Consider the following 18,340-nt stretch of genomic DNA (forward strand, 5'->3'; position numbering starts at 1 on the left):
TGAAGTGAGACTGTGTTGCCCTCGCAAGGGGAGCTCTAGTGGGCCAAAACACGAGTTATTCGGGACCCGAGTGCTGCTGGGGCTGGGGTTAATAACTTATCAGTCGGAGTTTCTCTGGGAGTCAATGAGAGGGCCCACCAGTGGCGCGTGGGGGCATCCCCAAGCTGTTACCCGAGATAACGTGCTACTCAAAACCTTGAGCACGTGCTGCGTGTTCCCCAACGGCCTCGTAAAGAGTGCTTTCCTGTAGCAAACTTGTCTTCTGCCTCTGTGCCCTCCACCCATGTACGCTGCTGTTCCTCACCTCCGGGAGCTGAGCAGCCAGGGCTCCAGAGCAGCCTGCCAGCGGCCGCAGTCTAGCGGGGGTTCTGCATGTCCTTTCCCTTTGTCGGCTGAAGCTTCTAGAGTGGGTGGCTTTGAGATTTTTGGTTTGGAGTTGATACTGTTTGGGGGGATCTTGCTGTTCCTTTCGTGTTACTCGGTTTTTTGTCACCCTTTTGCCAAAGGAGCTTTCCCTTTTTGGTAGGCAACCTGAGAAGGAAATCAAACACGAGCAGTCCTTGAACCAGCCTAGTGAAGAATCCCTGGAGGGAATAGCCAAGGAGCTGGAGCTGGAGCTCGAGCAAGAGAAAATGCATTTATTGCAAGCAAAGAAGGAGAAAATTCAGCAATTCCAGGAGGAGATGAGGCAGCAGGAGGAGGAGGAAGCTCAGAAGCTTCATCAGCAAAAAGAAGAATCCCTCAGGTACTTTCCTCTTTTACTCCATCTCCCCGCTATTTCTCCTGTGAGCCTTTCCGAGCTGCGTTTTCATTGCCGGTGGCCGCAGGCTTGTGCTGTTATAGGCCACCACCTTGAAAGTGGTGCTCCTTTGCAGAGTTGTGGGCAAAGGAGGCAAGAACAAGGCTTTTGGAGGGAGGAGGAGTACGGGACTCTCTGCCTGGCACGGGCAATCCTGCACGTGAGGATCTGCACGTCTTGAAATGAATAGTGGTCTGCTGTCAGTGCTGTAAATGCTTAAAGCAGATGTGTAGAGAGCACAGGCAGTCTCGGGAAAGCGCCCTCCAATACAGACGAGAGAGCATCTTCCCGTGTCCTGCAAGACCAGCTCTGATTCGGTACACGTGCAGCTTTCGGAGCTCTGAACCTGTCTCTTATGGTTAACCTGGGAAAAGTTTCCAGTTCCGTGCGTGGAGCTTTACCGCCTGGCAGATGTTCAGATCCTGGGCTAAATGGTAGTAACAGGACTGGAAATTGGAGCATTAGAGGAGATGAGGTTACCCCAGAGGAGCTATCTGAAACTCTGGCACTGTATGTTTTACAGAGGGACTTCCAAACAAGACCTTAAGGAGTAGGGCATGGATGTCTGTGTCAAACCCAGCCGGTGCATGAGGATCTAATAGCAATCCAGGGAGCAGAACCAGCTCTGGGAGCTGTGTCCTCTTCCTGGGGGGATTTTTCTCTTCAGGCTTGTATTTTATTTCAGGTGGCCTTCATACTTACGTTCTTAGCACACTGAGCCAGCCAGAAACAGTATCTTGACATGAAATGTCATGGGAATGCTGTCTTGGGTGCAAAGGAAGACACAGATTGCACCTGAAGGGAAAAATGTCTATGCTCTAATAAAGCAGTAGTAAAAAGGGTGTCAGATGAAAATATGAAGTTTACAGACGTACTAACGCATCCAGGTACCTTGGCTGGGAGCCTGCTTTCATTTAATAGGAGTTAATTTCATTTACCGGGGGGGGGGGGACCAAACCAAAAAACCCGCAAGTGCCACCTATGATGATATAGTGCATTTTAAAAATGTGCCACGGAAGTTTGATGCTCGGGGGCTGCGTCTCCTGTGCCAGCAGCCAGGCTCTGAAGGTGTGGAGGAGAATTAATGGTCTGGAGCCCTGGAAATGCATCACTCGGGCAGGCACAGCTAGTGGGAGCAGCAGCTGATCTATAGGCCTTGGGGAGGTGATTTGAAGGTATTAAAGTCTCCTGAACCTCTTCTCTTTTTTTGTTTTCTGGTGCTCATCTCTCAGGACTCTAAAAGAAGATTTGGCAAAGATTTCTGAGGAGGAAGAGTTGCGTGTCAGAAAGGAAGAAACAGAGAGACTCTCAAAGCTGCGAGCCAAAATCACCTCAGAGACGGAGGCAGAGAAGGAGAAGATAAGGTGAAAAGTTTTGCTGCCATCCCTGGGGACACAAACTCTGCTTGGGTGGGGAGGGAAGCATCGTGCATGCCACCAGCAACCACCTGAGCCTCCCATAGCTGGTACCCTGCCATGGCAGTAAGGACGAGGCCCTAACTGTGATGCTGGGGAGCCGTGTGTCGGGAGAAGGTAGAACTGATGGACCTTCATGGTAACGGCTCTGCCGCCTCAGGGCTGATCCAATTTTGCTAAATAGACATATAGTGCATAAGTGTCCTGAGAGGTGTCGCGGTAGTGTTGGACCACGCGCAGCACTGGGGCACGTAAAGGAAAGAAACGGCATCTACCAGGATAGCTGTGCTCGGCAGCGTAGCTTCCTTTGGGTGGATGTCTCGGTCTACTGGCTATTAAGGCCTGTGGAAACAACTGGAAGAGGCAGACAAGGCAGGCACCGGAAAAACTTACATTTTGCTATTTCTTTTTTACTTAGTTGACAGATATGTCTCCACCTGACTGCTTCGCTGTTTGTTTCCAAGGCCTTAGTTGTACACTTGTGAATCTGTGTGCTGTGGTTCTTGGTTTCCTCTGGCTTGCGTGTCCTATCCTATAGCAGGGTCTTCTGTCAGCTCTGGTTCCTAAACGGAGCCCAGCGGTAAAGTACCAAATTCTGAGTGGCTTCTGTCTCTGTTCGTGTTGCAAACCTACCAGGGCAGAGCAAGAGGTTGCACTGCAGAAACTCCGAGAAGAGTGGGAATCCCTGCAGGTAATGGAGAAGGAGAGCCTGGAGAGGAAGCAGCAGCTTGTTTTGGAGAAAATGAAGCTGGAAATGGAGGAAGCTCAGCAGAAAGAGGTGATCGGGCTGGAACAAGAGAAGGAACAGTTCCTGAGTGAGCTCAAGGAGAGATTAGACGGGGAAAAGAGGAAGGTGAGATGTTTATTGCCAGCTAGGGTCAGATGCATGCTGTTCATGCTGACCCGGCTTGCACTGCAGTGCTAAAGTGTTGAGATTAAATAACACCTGCATGTACTTTAATAATGATGGCCTTAAAACATAAAGAAGAGATGTTAGGCATGCTGTTAGAGGCATGATTGAGGTGGGGAGGAGTACTCCCCCAATTTTTATTACAACAGTGATTAAATAACAATTATCTAAATGGCCACATTGCATGTGAAGAAAAGAAGGATCGCTGTGTGTCTCTGCCAAGCTAAACCGAGGCATTTTATCAGATCAGAATACCTTCAGAATACCTCTTTGGCTGCCGCTTTAGTCCTCCGGAGAGGCGGGGAGTTGTTGAATGGAGGCAGTCTGTAGTCCTTCCAGCACGGCGTGACTGAGATCTGTTGAGGAGGGAGGGAAGGCACATGGAGAGTAAAGGCACCTTGTACGTAATCCAGTTTGAAAGGGGTTTACCACTGTGCTTTTTTGATGCGTAGGGATAGATGTTAATTGCAAACGCATCTTGCGCAGCGTGTCCCCGCAAATAGAGGCTTTCCAGCAGACTGTCTTGCTCATGTTCCTGTAGGCAGTAGAAGAGCTAGAGAAACAGCTTGCAGCTGAAGTCCAGCAGCTGAAATCTGCAGCAGAAGAGAAGCATCGTAAGGTAAAAGATGGTGTCCTTAGAACGTAAATTGTTTTTCCCCCCATACTGCCACCAAAGGTGGCCAGGGAAGGTGGCATTATTTTTTTTTCCGCTTCCTAAATGTGGTTCTGGTCTGGCTCAGCATTTGGACATGCTCCAAGTAGGGGGTGGTGAGACTGCACCCACTGATCTTGGCCATGGTGCTTGCTCTCTGTAGGAGGGCACTAAATGGATCTTGTCAGAAGGGTGACGAGTCTCTGTGGGTGGCTTTCATGGCAGGTCATTTCCAGCCTGCAAACCCAGATAGCAGAGGCACGGAGGAGCGAGGAGGCTCAGCTGTGTGACGACTTGCAGAGAGCAGAGCAGAAAGCGCAGCAAAAAGCGTATCAAGTAACGGAATACGAACACAAGGCAAGTATTCATCTTGGTTTGCTGAAGGTTCTTCACCCTCTCTCCTTGGATGGGCGGTGAGTTCAGAGAGGCCATGTCCCTTGGCCAGAGGTGACAGCGGTGCCTTAGGGGAAAGGACACCCCTGCAGCATCTCACCTCGCCGGGGTGCTTGCTTTGTGCTACCCAGGGCACAGCCTGCTCCCTCTTGCAAGGTACTCTGAAGCTCAGTCCTTCTGCTCATGTGAGAGGTCGATCTCTCGGAGGGCTACCGTAGTGCAATGCTGTAGTTCAAGGAAATATCCTTCTGTGTTATCCCTGCAGCTCAGCGAGCTTATGAGGGAGAAACGCCAGGAAGTGGAAAAAGAGCATGAGAGGAAAATGGAGAGGATGAAAGAGGAGCACCAGGAGGTCCTAGCACGGATTCAGCATCAGTATGAGGAGGAGGTACTGCTGGGGGAGAGCAGTGAATCTGGGAGGTGACTGTAGTGGCTCGCTCAGTTGGGCTGTACCCAGGCTGGCACTGCTGCTTGCCAGAGCGGCCGATCTCAGCCCCTCCTAGAACTGGAAATCTCCTTTCTTCTAGGGGAGCTGGGCATTGTTGCCACGATGTAAAACGAATCGAGGCTGGGGTTATAAGGACAAGCTGTCAAAATACTCTCTGTGCAGGCAACTTCCACATGCGTTTGTGGACTTCTGTACGAGAGAAGGTTGTTCGCATTTTTGCAGATGCCCATTCTGGAAAGCCTTCTGCCTCCCATTTTTGCTTATACAGCCAGCAGTGTGTGACAAAACCTTAGTTTCATGGGTTGTTTCTTTTTTCTTGAGCCATTCCCTTAACAGCGTTGTCCCTGTAAGCAAGGGGTTTTAACTTGCGGAATTTGGTGTTTGCTGAGGAGCTGCTGTGTGATGGGCTGGCTTTCCAGAGGGCGTGTGTCCTGTCTGTTCATGTTGGCTTGCTGGGGAACCCTGTGCTTCACTCGGGCACTTTTCTCGTTTGTGTTTTGCAACAAACAGGAGAGAAAGCAAAGAGCAGAGCTGTTTGAAGGCCTGCGCAGTGAGATGGTGCGCCTCCGACAGCTTCATGAAGCGGAGGTGAAAGCTCTGCAGGCAGAGCTGGATGAGCGGCTTACTGCATTGCAGCACAGGCACAGGGAGAAGGTGAGGAGAACGCTTTCCCTAGCAGCTTGCTGTGACTTGGCTGCTTGGAAATGGCCTGGGTATGGTGACACCTCAGTGTGCCTGCCACCCTCTACAGCCCAGGGCGGCACAAGTGGCAGGCCACGTTTTCCCGGTTTTTGTTGTTCCTCCTGGTGGCAGAGCTCTGCCTGGTGAGGGAGGAACTTGTGCCATTCTCTCTAACTCAGCATCTCTGTGCAGGAAAGAAAACTCCAGGATTCGGAAAACGAGCTTGAAATGCGCACGAAGAACGTCAAAGCCAGATCGGTGCAGCTCCTTAGCCAGGTGAGTCGGCCCTGTTGGGCTCGCAGAGGTTTCCTGGCCCGTGCTGCTCCTCTGGCTGCTTCCTGGTGGGGAACTATTCAGAAGCACTCAGCCAGGGCTTTCGCTGCCATCCAAGTTCCAGGTAAGGCTTCTGTCACAAGTCGGAGCAGGGCTAAGCGTTCCTAGCGGTACAGCCTCGGGGCTGATGTTTGCAGTGAAAGTCAGCGCTCTGGGTTTGCTCAGTGCTTTGGGAGACGGTAAGTGGCTGTAAGTGACAGAGGGATCATAAAGGCCTTTCAAGGCAGCAGGTACTGCTCGGCACAACTTTGGATTTTAGTCAGTCCCTTCCTGAGTTACCTCCTCTTCTCCCTGCTGCCGTGAAGAGGGAATGAGTGTTTCTGGATCTTGGGCAGCAGAGTGGGAGAGGGAAGCGCTCCAAATGCTCTTGTGGAGCTGGCAAAAATCACTGGCTGATGTTCTTGCCTGCCAGATCTCGAAGTCCTGGCCTGTGCCAAGGGCTGTAGGTAACCTCGCTTCTGTCAGCCCTTCCTTTCCAAGCAGCACTGGAGTGCGGAAGTAAAAAGGTGGAGAAATGCTGGAGGCAACCAGAGGCTTCGCAAAAGCAAGATCCTGCGGAAATGGCCATGTGCCTTGAATACCCTCGCAGCTGAGCAGGAAGGGGTGTTCTTCCCACAGGAATGCAAATATTCCCAGCTTCTCACTTGAAGTCAAATAAAGGCAGGGGATCTTGAGTGTTTCGGGGGAGAATAAAGCAAACCTGACAACAATCCTCAGGTGTTTTGAAATGGTCTTGAGACTCAGGCCTGACCTCTGTACTTCAAGTGCTGCTCAGCGTCTGCAGTCTCCTTGCTCTGACACTCGCCTGCTTTCTCATCTGTATATAGGAGGAGTCTCTGAGAAAGAAAAGGCAGCAGCTGCTGGATGAAGACAGACGGACTGAGCTAGAAAGAGATGTATGTATGTTTTGGCTCTGGGGAGGTGCTGTGCTGCTTTTCTTTTGGGGGTGAGGGGAGCACACTAGAACTATGGCTTTAAAAAAGCAAACTGTTGCTTCTACGTTGTGAGTCTGAAAATCCCTCCCTGCCGCAGCTCGGAGTGCCGTCCTGCTGGGAGTTTGGTTAGCTCTGTTTTCCAAAGAGAAGAGGGAGTCCTCTTCTTCCAGGATTGGCATGTGGTGTGTGCCTTTCATTTTGGTTTTCTTCTGGGGAAATCACTGTGATTTTTTTGTTTTCTTCTAGGAAGCTGCTTTAGCTTCTCAACTCCGCCTGGAGGAGCATAGGAGGGAGCATGCTAGCCTCCTTGAGTCCATCCGGCAACTGCGTAGGTCTCTTGAAGAGCTCCAGGACCAGAAGGCTGAGCTGGAGGCCCAGGTGGACTTGTTGCAGACCCGAAGCCAGAGGCTGCAGAAACGCATCAGGTCTGTGTATGAGAAATTTCCCCTAATGCAAAAAATCTACCCTATGCTCCTAACAGAAACCTCTCTAACCTAACCTGGGCCTCTCCCTTACCTCTGAGCTTCTTGTGTGTTGGGCCATATTCCTTCAGAATCCTCATGGTGGCTTTACTGCATGTCGAGGACATGGAGGTCCTGGCGTCTGTTTCCAGTTCTATTAATATCTCGCTGTGTAAATTTTTCCCTTTGCCTCTGCTTGTCAGGTTAATTTGTTTCTCTTGTCCACATCTGTCTTGTGAGGTTAATAAGATGCTTTGAGAGGGGCGTTGAAATGCAAAGAAAAGATTTTGCTAAGATAGCTGAGCTTCTGGGTGAGGGGGTGAAGCAATGTTTCCCTGCCCAGCCAGGGGTTACGTTTGACATCACACCACAGACCCGATACTGGTGGTGTCTTGCACGTCTGCGGCCCTTTTCCTCCTGGAAACTGGAGGCCACTTTGGACACCATTGCAGATAGATGACTGGTCTAACCAAGCGCTGCCACTGTTGCCTTTTCTTGGGGCAGTGAGCTGGAGACAGCTGTCAGGAGCAAACAGGAGACTTTGAAAGAACTGGAGGCAGAAGAAAGTGTGGAGTCTCCAAGAAGGAAAGCTGAGCTCCATGTTGAAGACCTGAGAGAAACTATCCACGCTGTGAGTAAAGCAGACTGTAAAGGTGTTTGCCTTGTGAGGTCTGAGGCTCTAACTCCCTTGAAAATCCCGGCTTTTGCCCCTTCTGCGTGAACTCGTTTGAGATGCAGTGACGCATTTTTCTTTGCCAGGGGACATCAATATGTCTAGTAGTATTTGTTGATTTCTGTCTATTATTACTGGGGGGAAAGGAGTGTTGGATACTTGAGTGCCCTTGGAGTCAAAAGCGGGGCTTGAGTCAGGGATAGAAATGTCTTCGTTACTTTCTAAAAGTCACGTAAAGAACATCCCTGGCGCCGGTCTTGGATCTGGGCAGTACCGTGGTGATGTCATTCCGAATTTGTGCTCCTAATTGGATTCTTATGGGATCCTGGGCTCCTGTTTCCCCTACGTATTTCTTAGTTTTTGAAATGTTTCAACTCCCCAGCACTTGTCCAGAGAGCCTGCTTCCCCACCCTCTCAAAGCCATGAGGACAGCGACTTCCAATTTGATCAGTGAGTATCCGTGTGCCAGCCGCTTCTGGAAAATGTTTTTGCTTTGATTTTACAAGCAAATGGTTTTGCTTGGGTTTACGCGCATTGCACTGACAATCCGTCTTTGGGGAGGGTACTGCACGAGGCTTGCAGGATGGCACAGCCAGCACAAAGCCAGGAGCATGCCTGTCTCTCTTGTGTAGTGTCAGGAGCTACATCTCTGCAGAAGGGATCTCCATCAGGAATGCCAAGGAGTTCCTGGTGCGCCAGACCCGCTCCATGAGGAAGAGGCACACGGCGCTGAAAGCTGCAAAGCAGCAGTGGCACCAAGATATGCAGAAAGCACAGGAGGTGGTGCAGGATCCTGACAGCTCCCAGCTCCTGGAGGGCGTGCGCAAGAACCTGGAAGAGGTGAGCCACTGAGCGCTGCCTGTGGCCCGATGTCGGGCGTCGTGGCTGCACAAATGAATGCACAGCCCTGGGATTGATTCCTGGCTCTGCAGGTGCAGTGACAGGCAGCTGTGGGCGTTCAGTCCTCCTGGAAATCAGATCTTGCATGTTTTTTATGCTAGATATGCAGCGTTCGTCCCTACTTGTGTCTTCCTCATCGTAACACAAGGGTTAGAGTCCTTCCCCTCTCCGCCTGGCTGTAGGTTGCTTCAGGAAGGTGGAGAGCTGTTCAGGAATCCAGTGCAAATGCAGTGTCTGAGGAACGGGCTTAATGAGCACCTAACTTAGGCTTTGGATCACAGCGATGTTACTGTGCATCGGATGAGCGGCTGAGAGTGCCCGTGTGTGCATGCATAGCCCACAGCTAATGGAGCATTGCACGGTAGAGCAGTTTCAGTTCTGTTTCCTTGTGTGTGCTTTGGACTGGGAAGGCTCTAGAAGCAGTCACTGCAGTGCAGCCGGTGCTCAGTAGCTTGCTAGATTCCAGGAGCTCGATTGTTAGTTGGAGCTCTTGGGACCTTAGAAATAGAGAAAACATTTGGTAGGGAAAGAGGGATTCCCGTGTCATGCAAATCCCATAACGCACCTTTTCCTCAGGGCAAAGGAAGTGACAGGTATCCGTCCCAGCAGCAGGTACAAATTTATGGTTGTAGCTCTACAGTCTTTTCACCCTTGCTTGGAAAAGGGCTCTCGAGGACTCGCCGGCTCTGCTGATGTGCCAACCAAAGACAGGGAAGATTATGGTTTCCTTCACGGATGATAGAAGGCACTTGTGTTTGCAGAACCAAAGCTGTTGACCCTGTTGGATGCAGGGTTTGGAAGTGAAACCTCCTTTTCCTTGGGGTGAACTTGCTTTGAGGCATGTGCTCTGCCCTCTGTACGCTCTGCTTCCCATGCTCTTGAAGGCTTGGGAACAGTCTTACCCCAGCATGACTTCCTGTGCTGAGTAGAAGTGAGGTAATGAAAGTCACCATAACCACTAACGTAGACTATTTCCTGTCATTCTTCTTTAATTTTCCTCCTTGGCTTGGCTGTGGATCCACTGCAGGAAGCAAAGCAGTTGGACAAGATGAAGTTGGCTATGCGGAAAGGACAGGTGCTGCTGAAGAAGAAAGAAGAAAAACTAAGCCAGCTGGAGTCCTCACTGCTGGAGGAGGTAACCACCAGCATCACTGTTGCTTGGGCCTGCCCAGCTGCCCTCCCACCCTGCCCAGAGCTCCTGGCCTCCTCCCCGAGGCTGGAGGCTCTGCAGGGCTTTTGGTCCCTGTGAGGGCTGTTTAGCTGGTGGCCACAGGATTTTAGGAACACATTCTCTGAGAGCAGAATGGTGTGTCTGTCAGAACGGTGGGAGAGAGAAGGCTAGTCGCAAAGTTGGAGAGAATGACAAGCTTAATTGAAGTTTGACCCCCGTGATTCACTAGGTCTGCAGCCAACAGGACGAATGTGGGCTGGGGTTTGGGATGGAGGAGGCTTTCTTCCACCGTGGCAGCTTGCCAGGCAGGGCTGCTGGCGGCAGGGATGGACTGCGGTGGAGAAAACCTGCTGAGCGCGTTGGCTTGTGAGAAGTTTGTTAGGTCAGAAATGAATCACTGTTAATACCGATATGCTGAAGTATCCTACGATAGAAACTGAAACCTCACATCAGAAAGGTTAGGTGTCTTAATAACTGTCTGTTATCTTGGTCAGGATGGCAAACACTGGGCCATTCATCAGAAAATACCGATGACATCGGGACTGGTTGTTAAGCGTGTGGCTGTTAGCGGATACAGAAAGCAGCCTGAAAAACCTGCATGATTTGAGCCTAGAGAAAACAAGGGCAGGTCACCTCGTGTGAGCTAGGATCAAGTCTGCTTTCCTGACCAAGGCAAGCCTTGGAATCTGTTCAGCTCTGCCTGGGACCATGTGGCCTTAGGCAGGGCAGCAGCAGATGCAAGAGCACGAGACCCTTAATGGTCAAGCACTTGTCCCTGGTGCAAAGACGGAACCCAGCCCATGCAAGACTTTTGAGACTTATTTAAAGCACAAACCACTTTGACTTCTGCCTAGAAGGGCCCATTCACGTGGCTGTTAGGTTTGGCCTCTAGTGCATGCACATCCTTGTTCCAGAGACCAAGCAGTCTCTTGGCTTTCAGGTTTTGCTGTCAGGGACTGAAGACGAGTCCGCCTTCGCTTGGCCTGTGCCTGTCTGTGCAGCCCAGCCTGTGTAGACTAGCCGTAGGCAGTATTCCAGTGGCATTTATGTTTCGGGGACAGAGCAGCAGGTTTTATTGGCATTGTTTTCCTTCTTTTGACCAGCTTTCAGATGAAGATACGCTGAAGAGTGCTGCGTGCAAGAAGATGGTGACTTTTGATCTCAGCAACTCTGAGGACACAAACAGCACATCCAGCGTAAATCTACGTCAGCCTAAATGTAAGTGCCTGCCTGGCTTGGTACGCTGTGCCCAGTGTATAATGCTTTAGACCTAGTTATGGCTCTCCCTCCCGCCTCTCTGTTGTACCTTCTGTTGTTCTCCCTTGTGCTCATTAGCATCTAAGGCAGTCTGCTCTCCGTGACTGGGACTGCTCTGTATATAACACTTTATTTGAAAAACTTATTTCCTGCCCGTAGTGGCAGATGAGAGGGACAGAATCCGTGTGTGAACGTGCCTTTTAAATCTCTACCTTTGTTTTTGGAGTGGATTATAAAATCTGGCTTCAGCTCTTCCCTCTGCTGTTGCAGAGCTGTATTGCTCTGCTGCAGGTGTCGGGGCTTCCTCTTCCTCACGCCGCTGGCAGGAGAGGCTGCTGCAGTTCCCTCTGTCTGCTGCTTGTGCTTTTTTGCTTGCCTTCAGTTGCCTGTAACTGGAGTGGTGCAGGTGGGAAGAAGGGCTCCCCACAAACAGCCAGGGAGGCAGGAGGGTTGTGTTGCTTGCAGAAAGGCTGGCAAGGCTGAAGCTTAAGGAAAACTTGGAATACTTCCCTGTGGCAACAGACTGACAATCTGTCCAGTCTGGGATGGTCTCTCTGACCCTGAGCAGTAAAATATCTGCAGGCACACGTGAAACTTAAGGGTTTTCTCTCGCCGTAAGATGAGAGCCCTTGTATCAGCACAGTCCTATTGGTCCTACCTCTGGCCTGGCTGGCGGCCTAGAGAGCTTCGCTTTTACGGGCGCGTGAAGCGTAACCAATCCATCCTGCCTCCCGCTCAGTTTGTGGGCGGTGAGGCCATTGAAGTAAAGCGTGATCGCCTGTGCCAGGGTCTCGTCTGAGAGGCGGGGTGCAGTGCCGGGGGTTTCCGCATGGGGGGTGCAGCTCTTGAAAGGGCTTGCCGTTGGCAAGGGAATCGCCGTTATGTTGATGGCTGCATGGTACAGGGCACAGTAGAGCTCCGAGGGACGGAGCACGGAGGTGAAACACGCGCACTAACGCCTGTCCAGGCTTGTCCTGCAGGCCCCGTTCTTGCAGCGTTGGAGGATCTTGTCCTTGCTATCTTGTTTCTCCTCCATTTTGTGCCCAAGCAGCCCCCAAGGCACAAATCCTCGTCGTCAGTCTGTACCTGCTCTGTTGGCTGCAGAGCCAGGTTCTTGCCTCTGTATCCCTCTTAGCACACAGTGATCAAACTCAGCCGGGAGTGCAACGCACGGTGGAAAGCGAGCCTCCTGCCAGGGAGGCAGTGTCCCCCTGGCCCTTCCCAGTGATCCCTTTTTTCCCCTCTCTTCTGCCAGTTGATGTGAGAAGCGATTTACGGCCTGCCCCCCAGCTGGACAAGATCCAGTACTTGACAGACTCTCTGCGGCATATCACTAGCGAGCTGAATGGGGTCCTCGGCGTCTTGGGCTCTCTGAACCATCGCCAGTCTCCGCTCTTCACCTCGACGCCCTGCGACGGCGTCCCTCTTTCTACCTATGCCTCCTTGGCAGGACTTCAGGCAGGTGTCTCCTCGGTGCCCCCCGCCGGGGTGTCTCTGGTAGACCAGTGGGCCTGGAGCACTGGGCTGAGCTCTAGTAGCTCTTTCGCAGCTGGACAGTCAGTGGACAGCATCCTGGCAGAGAAATGGCACAAGTATTTCCCAGGTAAGGCTCCTGTTAATCCCTCTGCTTGCTTGCCTACGACTTTGGATTTCACAGCCCTGCAGGTTCTGACCGGCTCACCCTTCCGGTGCCGGTAAGGCCAGATCCACTGGTGCTGCTGGCAGGAAGGGTGCTAATGAGATAAGGGACGCAAACCTCCTTCCAGGAAGTGCAGCATATGGCTGATCTTGTCATCCTGCTTCTGAGTGGTTCAGCCTCTTAATATACACTCAAGAAAGCAGTTCTTACTGAAGAAGGGAGCAAAAGAGGAGACAGCCCAGCTTCCCTGGAAGCCTCCTGCGAATTGCAGATCGGGTTCACCATCTCGGTCTCCTTAACGCCGCTATGTCCTCGGCAAGAGGCTCAGCTTGTGAGGACAGCGTGTCCACAGTACAAGAAAGCAAACACACCCATACCACGTAGTGCAAGAAAGCACCACGTAGTGCAAGAAAGCACAAGCAGACCTAAAGACTATTGCTTTTTTGGGGGCCTGTATTTAATGTATGTCTTCCAGGTGGGTTCCCAGCGCTCAGTGGAAGTTCCAAGCCTCTGGACAACAAGCTGGGATACGTACCTGCAGAGTAAGGGTCTTTTTCCTTGAGTTGTTGTTTCATTGCGCTGCTTTTATTTCTCTGGAGTGATTTATAGGTCGCTTTTCATATAAGGAGTAGATAACAAAATCATAAGCTTCACATTAAGTAGACAAGGTAGATACAGTAGTTATTCACTGCCGCATGCTTGGCACTGTCTTGTAGCCTCTACAGTCAAGCTGCCATCGTAGCTGTGCTGATAACCCTCGCTCCAGGACCAGGGTCCAAGGGTGCCGGCACTGGGCCACGCCGGCTCTGCCGTGCCAGGCGATGCTGCCGGGGCGGACGGAGTGGAGGCTGCCGCCAAACCCTTCTGATGCTGTACAGAGGAAAAGGAGGACAGCAGCCTGCTAGCGGGGGGCTGCTGCAGCTTCTCTATGGTGTGGTTGGGCAGAGGACTTGGAGCCAAGGGGAGGCCACTTTTTGTTAAGCGTGGCTCTTTCTGTAGCAGCCCGTCATTTTCTTTGTCATTTCTGGGATTGTTTCTGCCTAGACCTCTTTCCCACTTGCGCCGCCTCTTTCTCTCATGCAACAGTGAGCAAATACGGCTGTTCCAGCACTCCCAGTTCCAGAGCCGTGGGTCAGACAAGATGAGTATTCAAGGAATGATTGAGACCAACAAGAAATGGCTAGAAGACTTCAAGAGGGATTCGGAAGTGTATCCTTTGCCTGGGTCTGGTCTTTAATTGCACTCCCGCTTCCTGCAGCGGGTAGGAGGAGACAGCAGGAGGTGAGTGACTCAGGAGCACTAAGGCATTGAACAGCAATTGCAAAGCCTTAGCCTCTATTTTAGTGTCCGGTTCTGCAAAGGAATACGACGCTTAGCAGTTAGAGCACGAGCGACCCGTTTGCTGCTCTTTGAGCTGTACTTGACCGAGGAAGTCTCTTCCCTCTTCCCAGCTGCGCTGTAACGCTCTTCAGTGCCGCTGCTCTGCTGTGGTACACAGCAGTTGGAGCTGGTAATGTGAGAATTCAAAAAAATTAACCGACGAGTGCAGAATGGAGGAGGCAGCAGGGGCCTAGTCTTGGAGGCCTACTTTTGGTGCCATTGAAACAGCCCCAGCCACGTGGGTGACTTTGCTGTGGGCAGTCCCTGCTGAGCAGCCCGGGCTGAGGGAGCAGCGTCTCTGCGAGGCGAGGGTGCCTGGAGAGGCGCGGGCCTGGCCCGTGGGGCGGCCGCGTGGCTGGGCAGGGAGGGCTGGGGCTCCCCGGCGGAGCTCTCCCTCCCGCTCGCTTTTGAGGCACGTCGTAGCACGCGGTTGGATCAAGTGAGTGAGACCTCTCGGCGTGGTTCGCGGGGACGCGTCCGGGTTTGTGTTGTAACGGCACTGTGCTGGGGCCGTCAGTACCTCCTCTGCCGCGTACGCTGATATTAGCAGCAAATCCCTCAGGCCTCCGATAGCACACGCTGTCCTGAGCACGGTGCTCCTCTGAATTCCCTAATCCCCCTTTAATTCCATTTGACTTGGATGCATCAGGCTAAATACAGCATGTGTGTGCGAGGCTGGCTCCTGCCCCTCAGTACCCGTCCTGTCTGCTGGCTGTGCTCATGCGTGCTAATCCCTCCTGTAAGCCAGGCTTTTCCTTCACCCAGCTGCCAGATCTCTCTTCTCAGGTGCACAGAAGCCCCCCGCCAGCAGCCCCAGCCTACTTCAGCTAGGACTGGATGAAAACAGACAAATTAAAGTGTACCATTACTAAAAGGTGGGACTTGGCTCTGGAGAGACGGTGGCCGGGACCCGTGCGGTCTCCCTAACCATACGTTGGCAGCGGCGCCCAGGCATCTCTGCTGCGTCTTTGTGCTGTGCCCTTGAAATAAAGTCTCTTAACAAGAGTGGAGGAAGGAGGAAGTGAACTTCCCAGGTGGATTCTTCTAATCCTGTAATGTGTCCAAATATACTTTATAGACTGTTTAATCCAGTGGTGAAATATCAGGGCTTCAATAAATCAACAGTTCTCTCATTAGCATTCTAGTGATCAGGAGCCAGAGCTGTGAATCACGGAGGACTTTGAGTAACTGGTCAAGGGGGAGGATGTGAATCCAGCTGAGACTGCTAGAGGAAAAGTGTGGGAAATGAGCCCACACTGCCCAGCAAACGCTTAATTGCAGGTGGGCCAACTCATCTGGCCTCTGGCGTGTGCGCGAGCAGGGGAGGATGAACAGCGAAATGGCCGTAGAGCCGTTTCTGGGGTCAGAATCGGGGAACGGCAGGTTCTGACTCTTGGGAAACGTTCCTCTCTTTTGGGGCGGGAGCAACAGGAACTAAACCAGGAGTGGCTTTTCATGGCCGATCTAGAAGAGCGCTCCCTGCTTCCTCTTTCTGCCGTGCCAGCCAGAGCCGTGCAGCACAGCTGCGCTACGGGAGCTCTTCTCCTGCGTTACACATGTGCCGACGGCAAGGCGGAGCTGGGGTGGCAAGAGAGCGCGGGGCGGTGTGCGCTGGTGCCGGCGCCGTTAAAGAACGCAGCCTAGTGTGAATGTTGAGACGAGGCCCCACCTGCGTCCTTCCGTGCCCTGGGGAGAGGGAGCCAGAGCTCGGCTCAGCAGCTGGGGTCTCCTTCCACACGGCGGGGCAGGGGAGGCAGACCCGAGCCCTCGGCGCCCGGCCTGCAGCCTGCCCCTGCCGCAGCTCTGCTGGGCTCCTGGGAGAGCAGGGCTCACGAGACGGTGAAACGGGCTCTGGGTGGCTGGAAATCTGGCCGAGGCGTTGGGACGCACAGCTCCCAGCCCTCGGCTGCGAGACGGGGGCTGGCAGCGTCGCTCACCGGGTGGCTGCGGTTGCACTGGAGAGGCTGTACCCAGAACGCGTCACCACCCCGCTGGGATGCACGGAGCGGGGAGGGGGCAGACGGTGCTGCTCTAACCAACGGGGAGAAGTCGGGCAAGGTTTTCGTACTGCTGAGTGGGAAATGTGGTATTCGGTTGTCTTTGTCAGGATTTCCTCCAAGCTGACTTTAAATATTTTACGCTGTAAAAAATGCTGAACCACTTGCCATTTTGTCTGATGAAGTCTGCGTTTCAAGGGATCCCATCTGTGAGAAATCGTCTTCAAAGCCGTTCTCTCTAGAGACGGCTGATGCAGGGAGGGTGCTAAAGCTGCCGCTCCGCACCCTTTCGTGCTGTTGTGTTCCTCGGTGTGGCCGATGATGTGCGGCAGGGTAAAGCAGAACCCCCTCCTGCTTTGCTTCCCGGTGTTGTGTGCTGGCACAGCGCCACAACAGCTTACACTGTGAGCGTGGCAGGGGAATGTTTACATGCAAATAGGAATATATTTTTGATGAACGTCATTGTAGAACTCTTAAGAATGTCTGTATGGGGTTTTTTTGCCGATTTTCTTAGAATTGTCTTAATGACTTGGCCAGCCTTTGTCCTAGGACAGCTTGATCCTCTGGTCAGGCCCGTGTTCTCCCACCTTCTGCCTGCTAACGATGCGCAGGGGAGTCCTCCTGCAGGCACTGCCAGTAGGGAACATCTCGCTGGTGTCCTTGCTGCGGAAATCCTAGCTAGCTCTGCTGGCTCTGCCGGAACGGGAATGCTGGGATGCCCGCAGGGAACGGCAGCTGCCCCCAGGAGTCCCGCTGCAGGAAGGGATGGATCGAAATGCAGGTTTCCCGTCTGCTGTCGGATTGCCCCAGTCCCTGTCTGTAGGGACGTTGCTTTTAGTTTCCTGGCTATTGGTGGGAGACGTGGCAGGCCTTCCAGTCAGGTATTTTAGAAGGGACCCTAGGGTTCTGGCTTTCCCTAGCACGGGGAGGCTGTCAGCCTGCTGGATGCTGCGCCCCAAGCCGCAGTGCGCAGTCCCCTCTGGGCGTTCGGAGAAGCGTGTATTAGTAGTGCGGAGAAACGCCTGTTTTCTTAGCAATGACTTGGTTTGAAACGTGATCCTTTTTCCTGTTAAAACCTGTGATAGCAGCTGTATCTGGTTTTGTACGCAAATTAAATCAACCTGAGCTTGTTTTGGATGATGGTGATGATTGTAGCTCTGGGTTTTGTGGGGTTTTGGGTGTTTTTTTGTTTAGATGTTCTGTTGTAGCCCTAGATATCCAGCTTGTACTTACCTTTCATATCTCCCCCTCGCTTGTCTCCGGGCTGTTTCATGTTTTGTCTTGTCAAGGTCGTTTCTGGCAATTTCCAAGACCACTTCAGCTCACTGTGGCTTTATTACCCTTATTCTATTAAGTATCTGGCCAGGGTAGCAAATGCAGGGGCAGATAGAAAGCTAAAAAACAAAGCTACAAAAGCAATTCTTCACGGGGCTTTCAGCCAGCAGGACAGCTTTTCATGGGCTCCTCTCCTGCCCTTTTCATAAAGCTGTCATCCAGTCCCGTTACAATGGTTGTCTCGCTCCGGAGCTTTATGTCAAGGCTGGGGGCCGGGCTGCGTGCAGGAGCGGTCCAAGGCCGGCTCAGCTGGGCGCCCGGGGAGGGGCTGCCTGTGGGACGGGCAGAGATGCTGGGTCGCTGCCGGAGCGGGGGGGGTTCACCCTGGGAAATGGGGAGAAGGGTGTTGCGCTGGCGGGGGAACAGGGCTTTGCTCCAGAGCTGCTCTCCGGCAACTTGGGCTGTGTTAAAATGGGCTAACTCTGCAGATGGGCTGTCGGTACTGATTTCTCCATTTATTTCGGAGCAGCCGTGAATTTGTCCCCAAGTGGTGTTTTAGGCGCCGCTGCTGCAGCAGTGTGCTTGCTGGAGTCCTGCCAGCGGGATCGCTGCACAGTGCTCGCCAGGAATCAGGCGGGATGGGTGATGTGCTGTTCTCTTCCCATGGCTTCTTCCTTTCCCCTTCTCGCCACCTCCAGCAGCCCTTCCAGGCTGTGCATGTTTGCTCCTTGGAGACTGTTCCCTTTAAGGTCGTCTCTCGTGAAAGAGTCGGCTCGCCCTGTGTCTCCGAGCACTGCAGCGAAGGCTGCCTCTGTCCAAACGGGGCATTCGCCGCGTGTGTCCCAGCTGGGGCCTCTCCAGGGCTGGGAGGCTGCAGGTGTGTAGCACGGCCAGCGACAGCAATGGTGGGGAGCAGGGAGGTTCAACACCTGCCCTCGTTTTTCCGGCTCTGATTCTTCGGCGCGGTGCATTGCGCGCTGGGAATCCTAGGTTCAGATGGATGGGGATGTGGGGACGCTGC

At 52.7% G+C, this 18,340-nt stretch overlaps 1 protein-coding gene across 4 annotated transcripts in view; it reads left to right on the forward strand.

Annotated features, from left to right (window-relative positions):
• The window catches only part of CEP164 (centrosomal protein 164), a 40,566-nt gene extending 25,514 nt beyond the window's left edge, over positions 1 to 15,052 (forward strand). For all 4 annotated transcript variants that reach the window (XM_075520988.1, XM_075520990.1, XM_075520987.1 and 1 more), the window contains 19 exons: positions 527 to 745; positions 2,032 to 2,163; positions 2,851 to 3,067; positions 3,666 to 3,743; positions 4,002 to 4,133; positions 4,435 to 4,557; positions 5,128 to 5,271; positions 5,491 to 5,574; positions 6,459 to 6,527; positions 6,813 to 6,991; positions 7,532 to 7,658; positions 8,083 to 8,150; positions 8,333 to 8,540; positions 9,628 to 9,735; positions 10,875 to 10,989; positions 12,284 to 12,631; positions 13,143 to 13,209; positions 13,754 to 13,876; positions 14,820 to 15,052. In XM_075520988.1, coding sequence (XP_075377103.1) covers positions 527 to 745; positions 2,032 to 2,163; positions 2,851 to 3,067; positions 3,666 to 3,743; positions 4,002 to 4,133; positions 4,435 to 4,557; positions 5,128 to 5,271; positions 5,491 to 5,574; positions 6,459 to 6,527; positions 6,813 to 6,991; positions 7,532 to 7,658; positions 8,083 to 8,150; positions 8,333 to 8,540; positions 9,628 to 9,735; positions 10,875 to 10,989; positions 12,284 to 12,631; positions 13,143 to 13,209; positions 13,754 to 13,876; positions 14,820 to 14,919 — 2,641 coding nt within the window. In that variant the 3' untranslated portion in view covers positions 14,920 to 15,052. The remainder of the gene's footprint in view (positions 1 to 526; positions 746 to 2,031; positions 2,164 to 2,850; positions 3,068 to 3,665; positions 3,744 to 4,001; positions 4,134 to 4,434; positions 4,558 to 5,127; positions 5,272 to 5,490; positions 5,575 to 6,458; positions 6,528 to 6,812; positions 6,992 to 7,531; positions 7,659 to 8,082; positions 8,151 to 8,332; positions 8,541 to 9,627; positions 9,736 to 10,874; positions 10,990 to 12,283; positions 12,632 to 13,142; positions 13,210 to 13,753; positions 13,877 to 14,819) is intronic.
• The last annotated feature ends 3,288 nt before the right edge of the window (positions 15,053 to 18,340 follow it).

The sequence above is a fragment of the Mycteria americana genome, chromosome 19 (assembly GCF_035582795.1).
Source record: "Mycteria americana isolate JAX WOST 10 ecotype Jacksonville Zoo and Gardens chromosome 19, USCA_MyAme_1.0, whole genome shotgun sequence".
NCBI lineage: Eukaryota > Metazoa > Chordata > Aves > Ciconiiformes > Ciconiidae > Mycteria > Mycteria americana.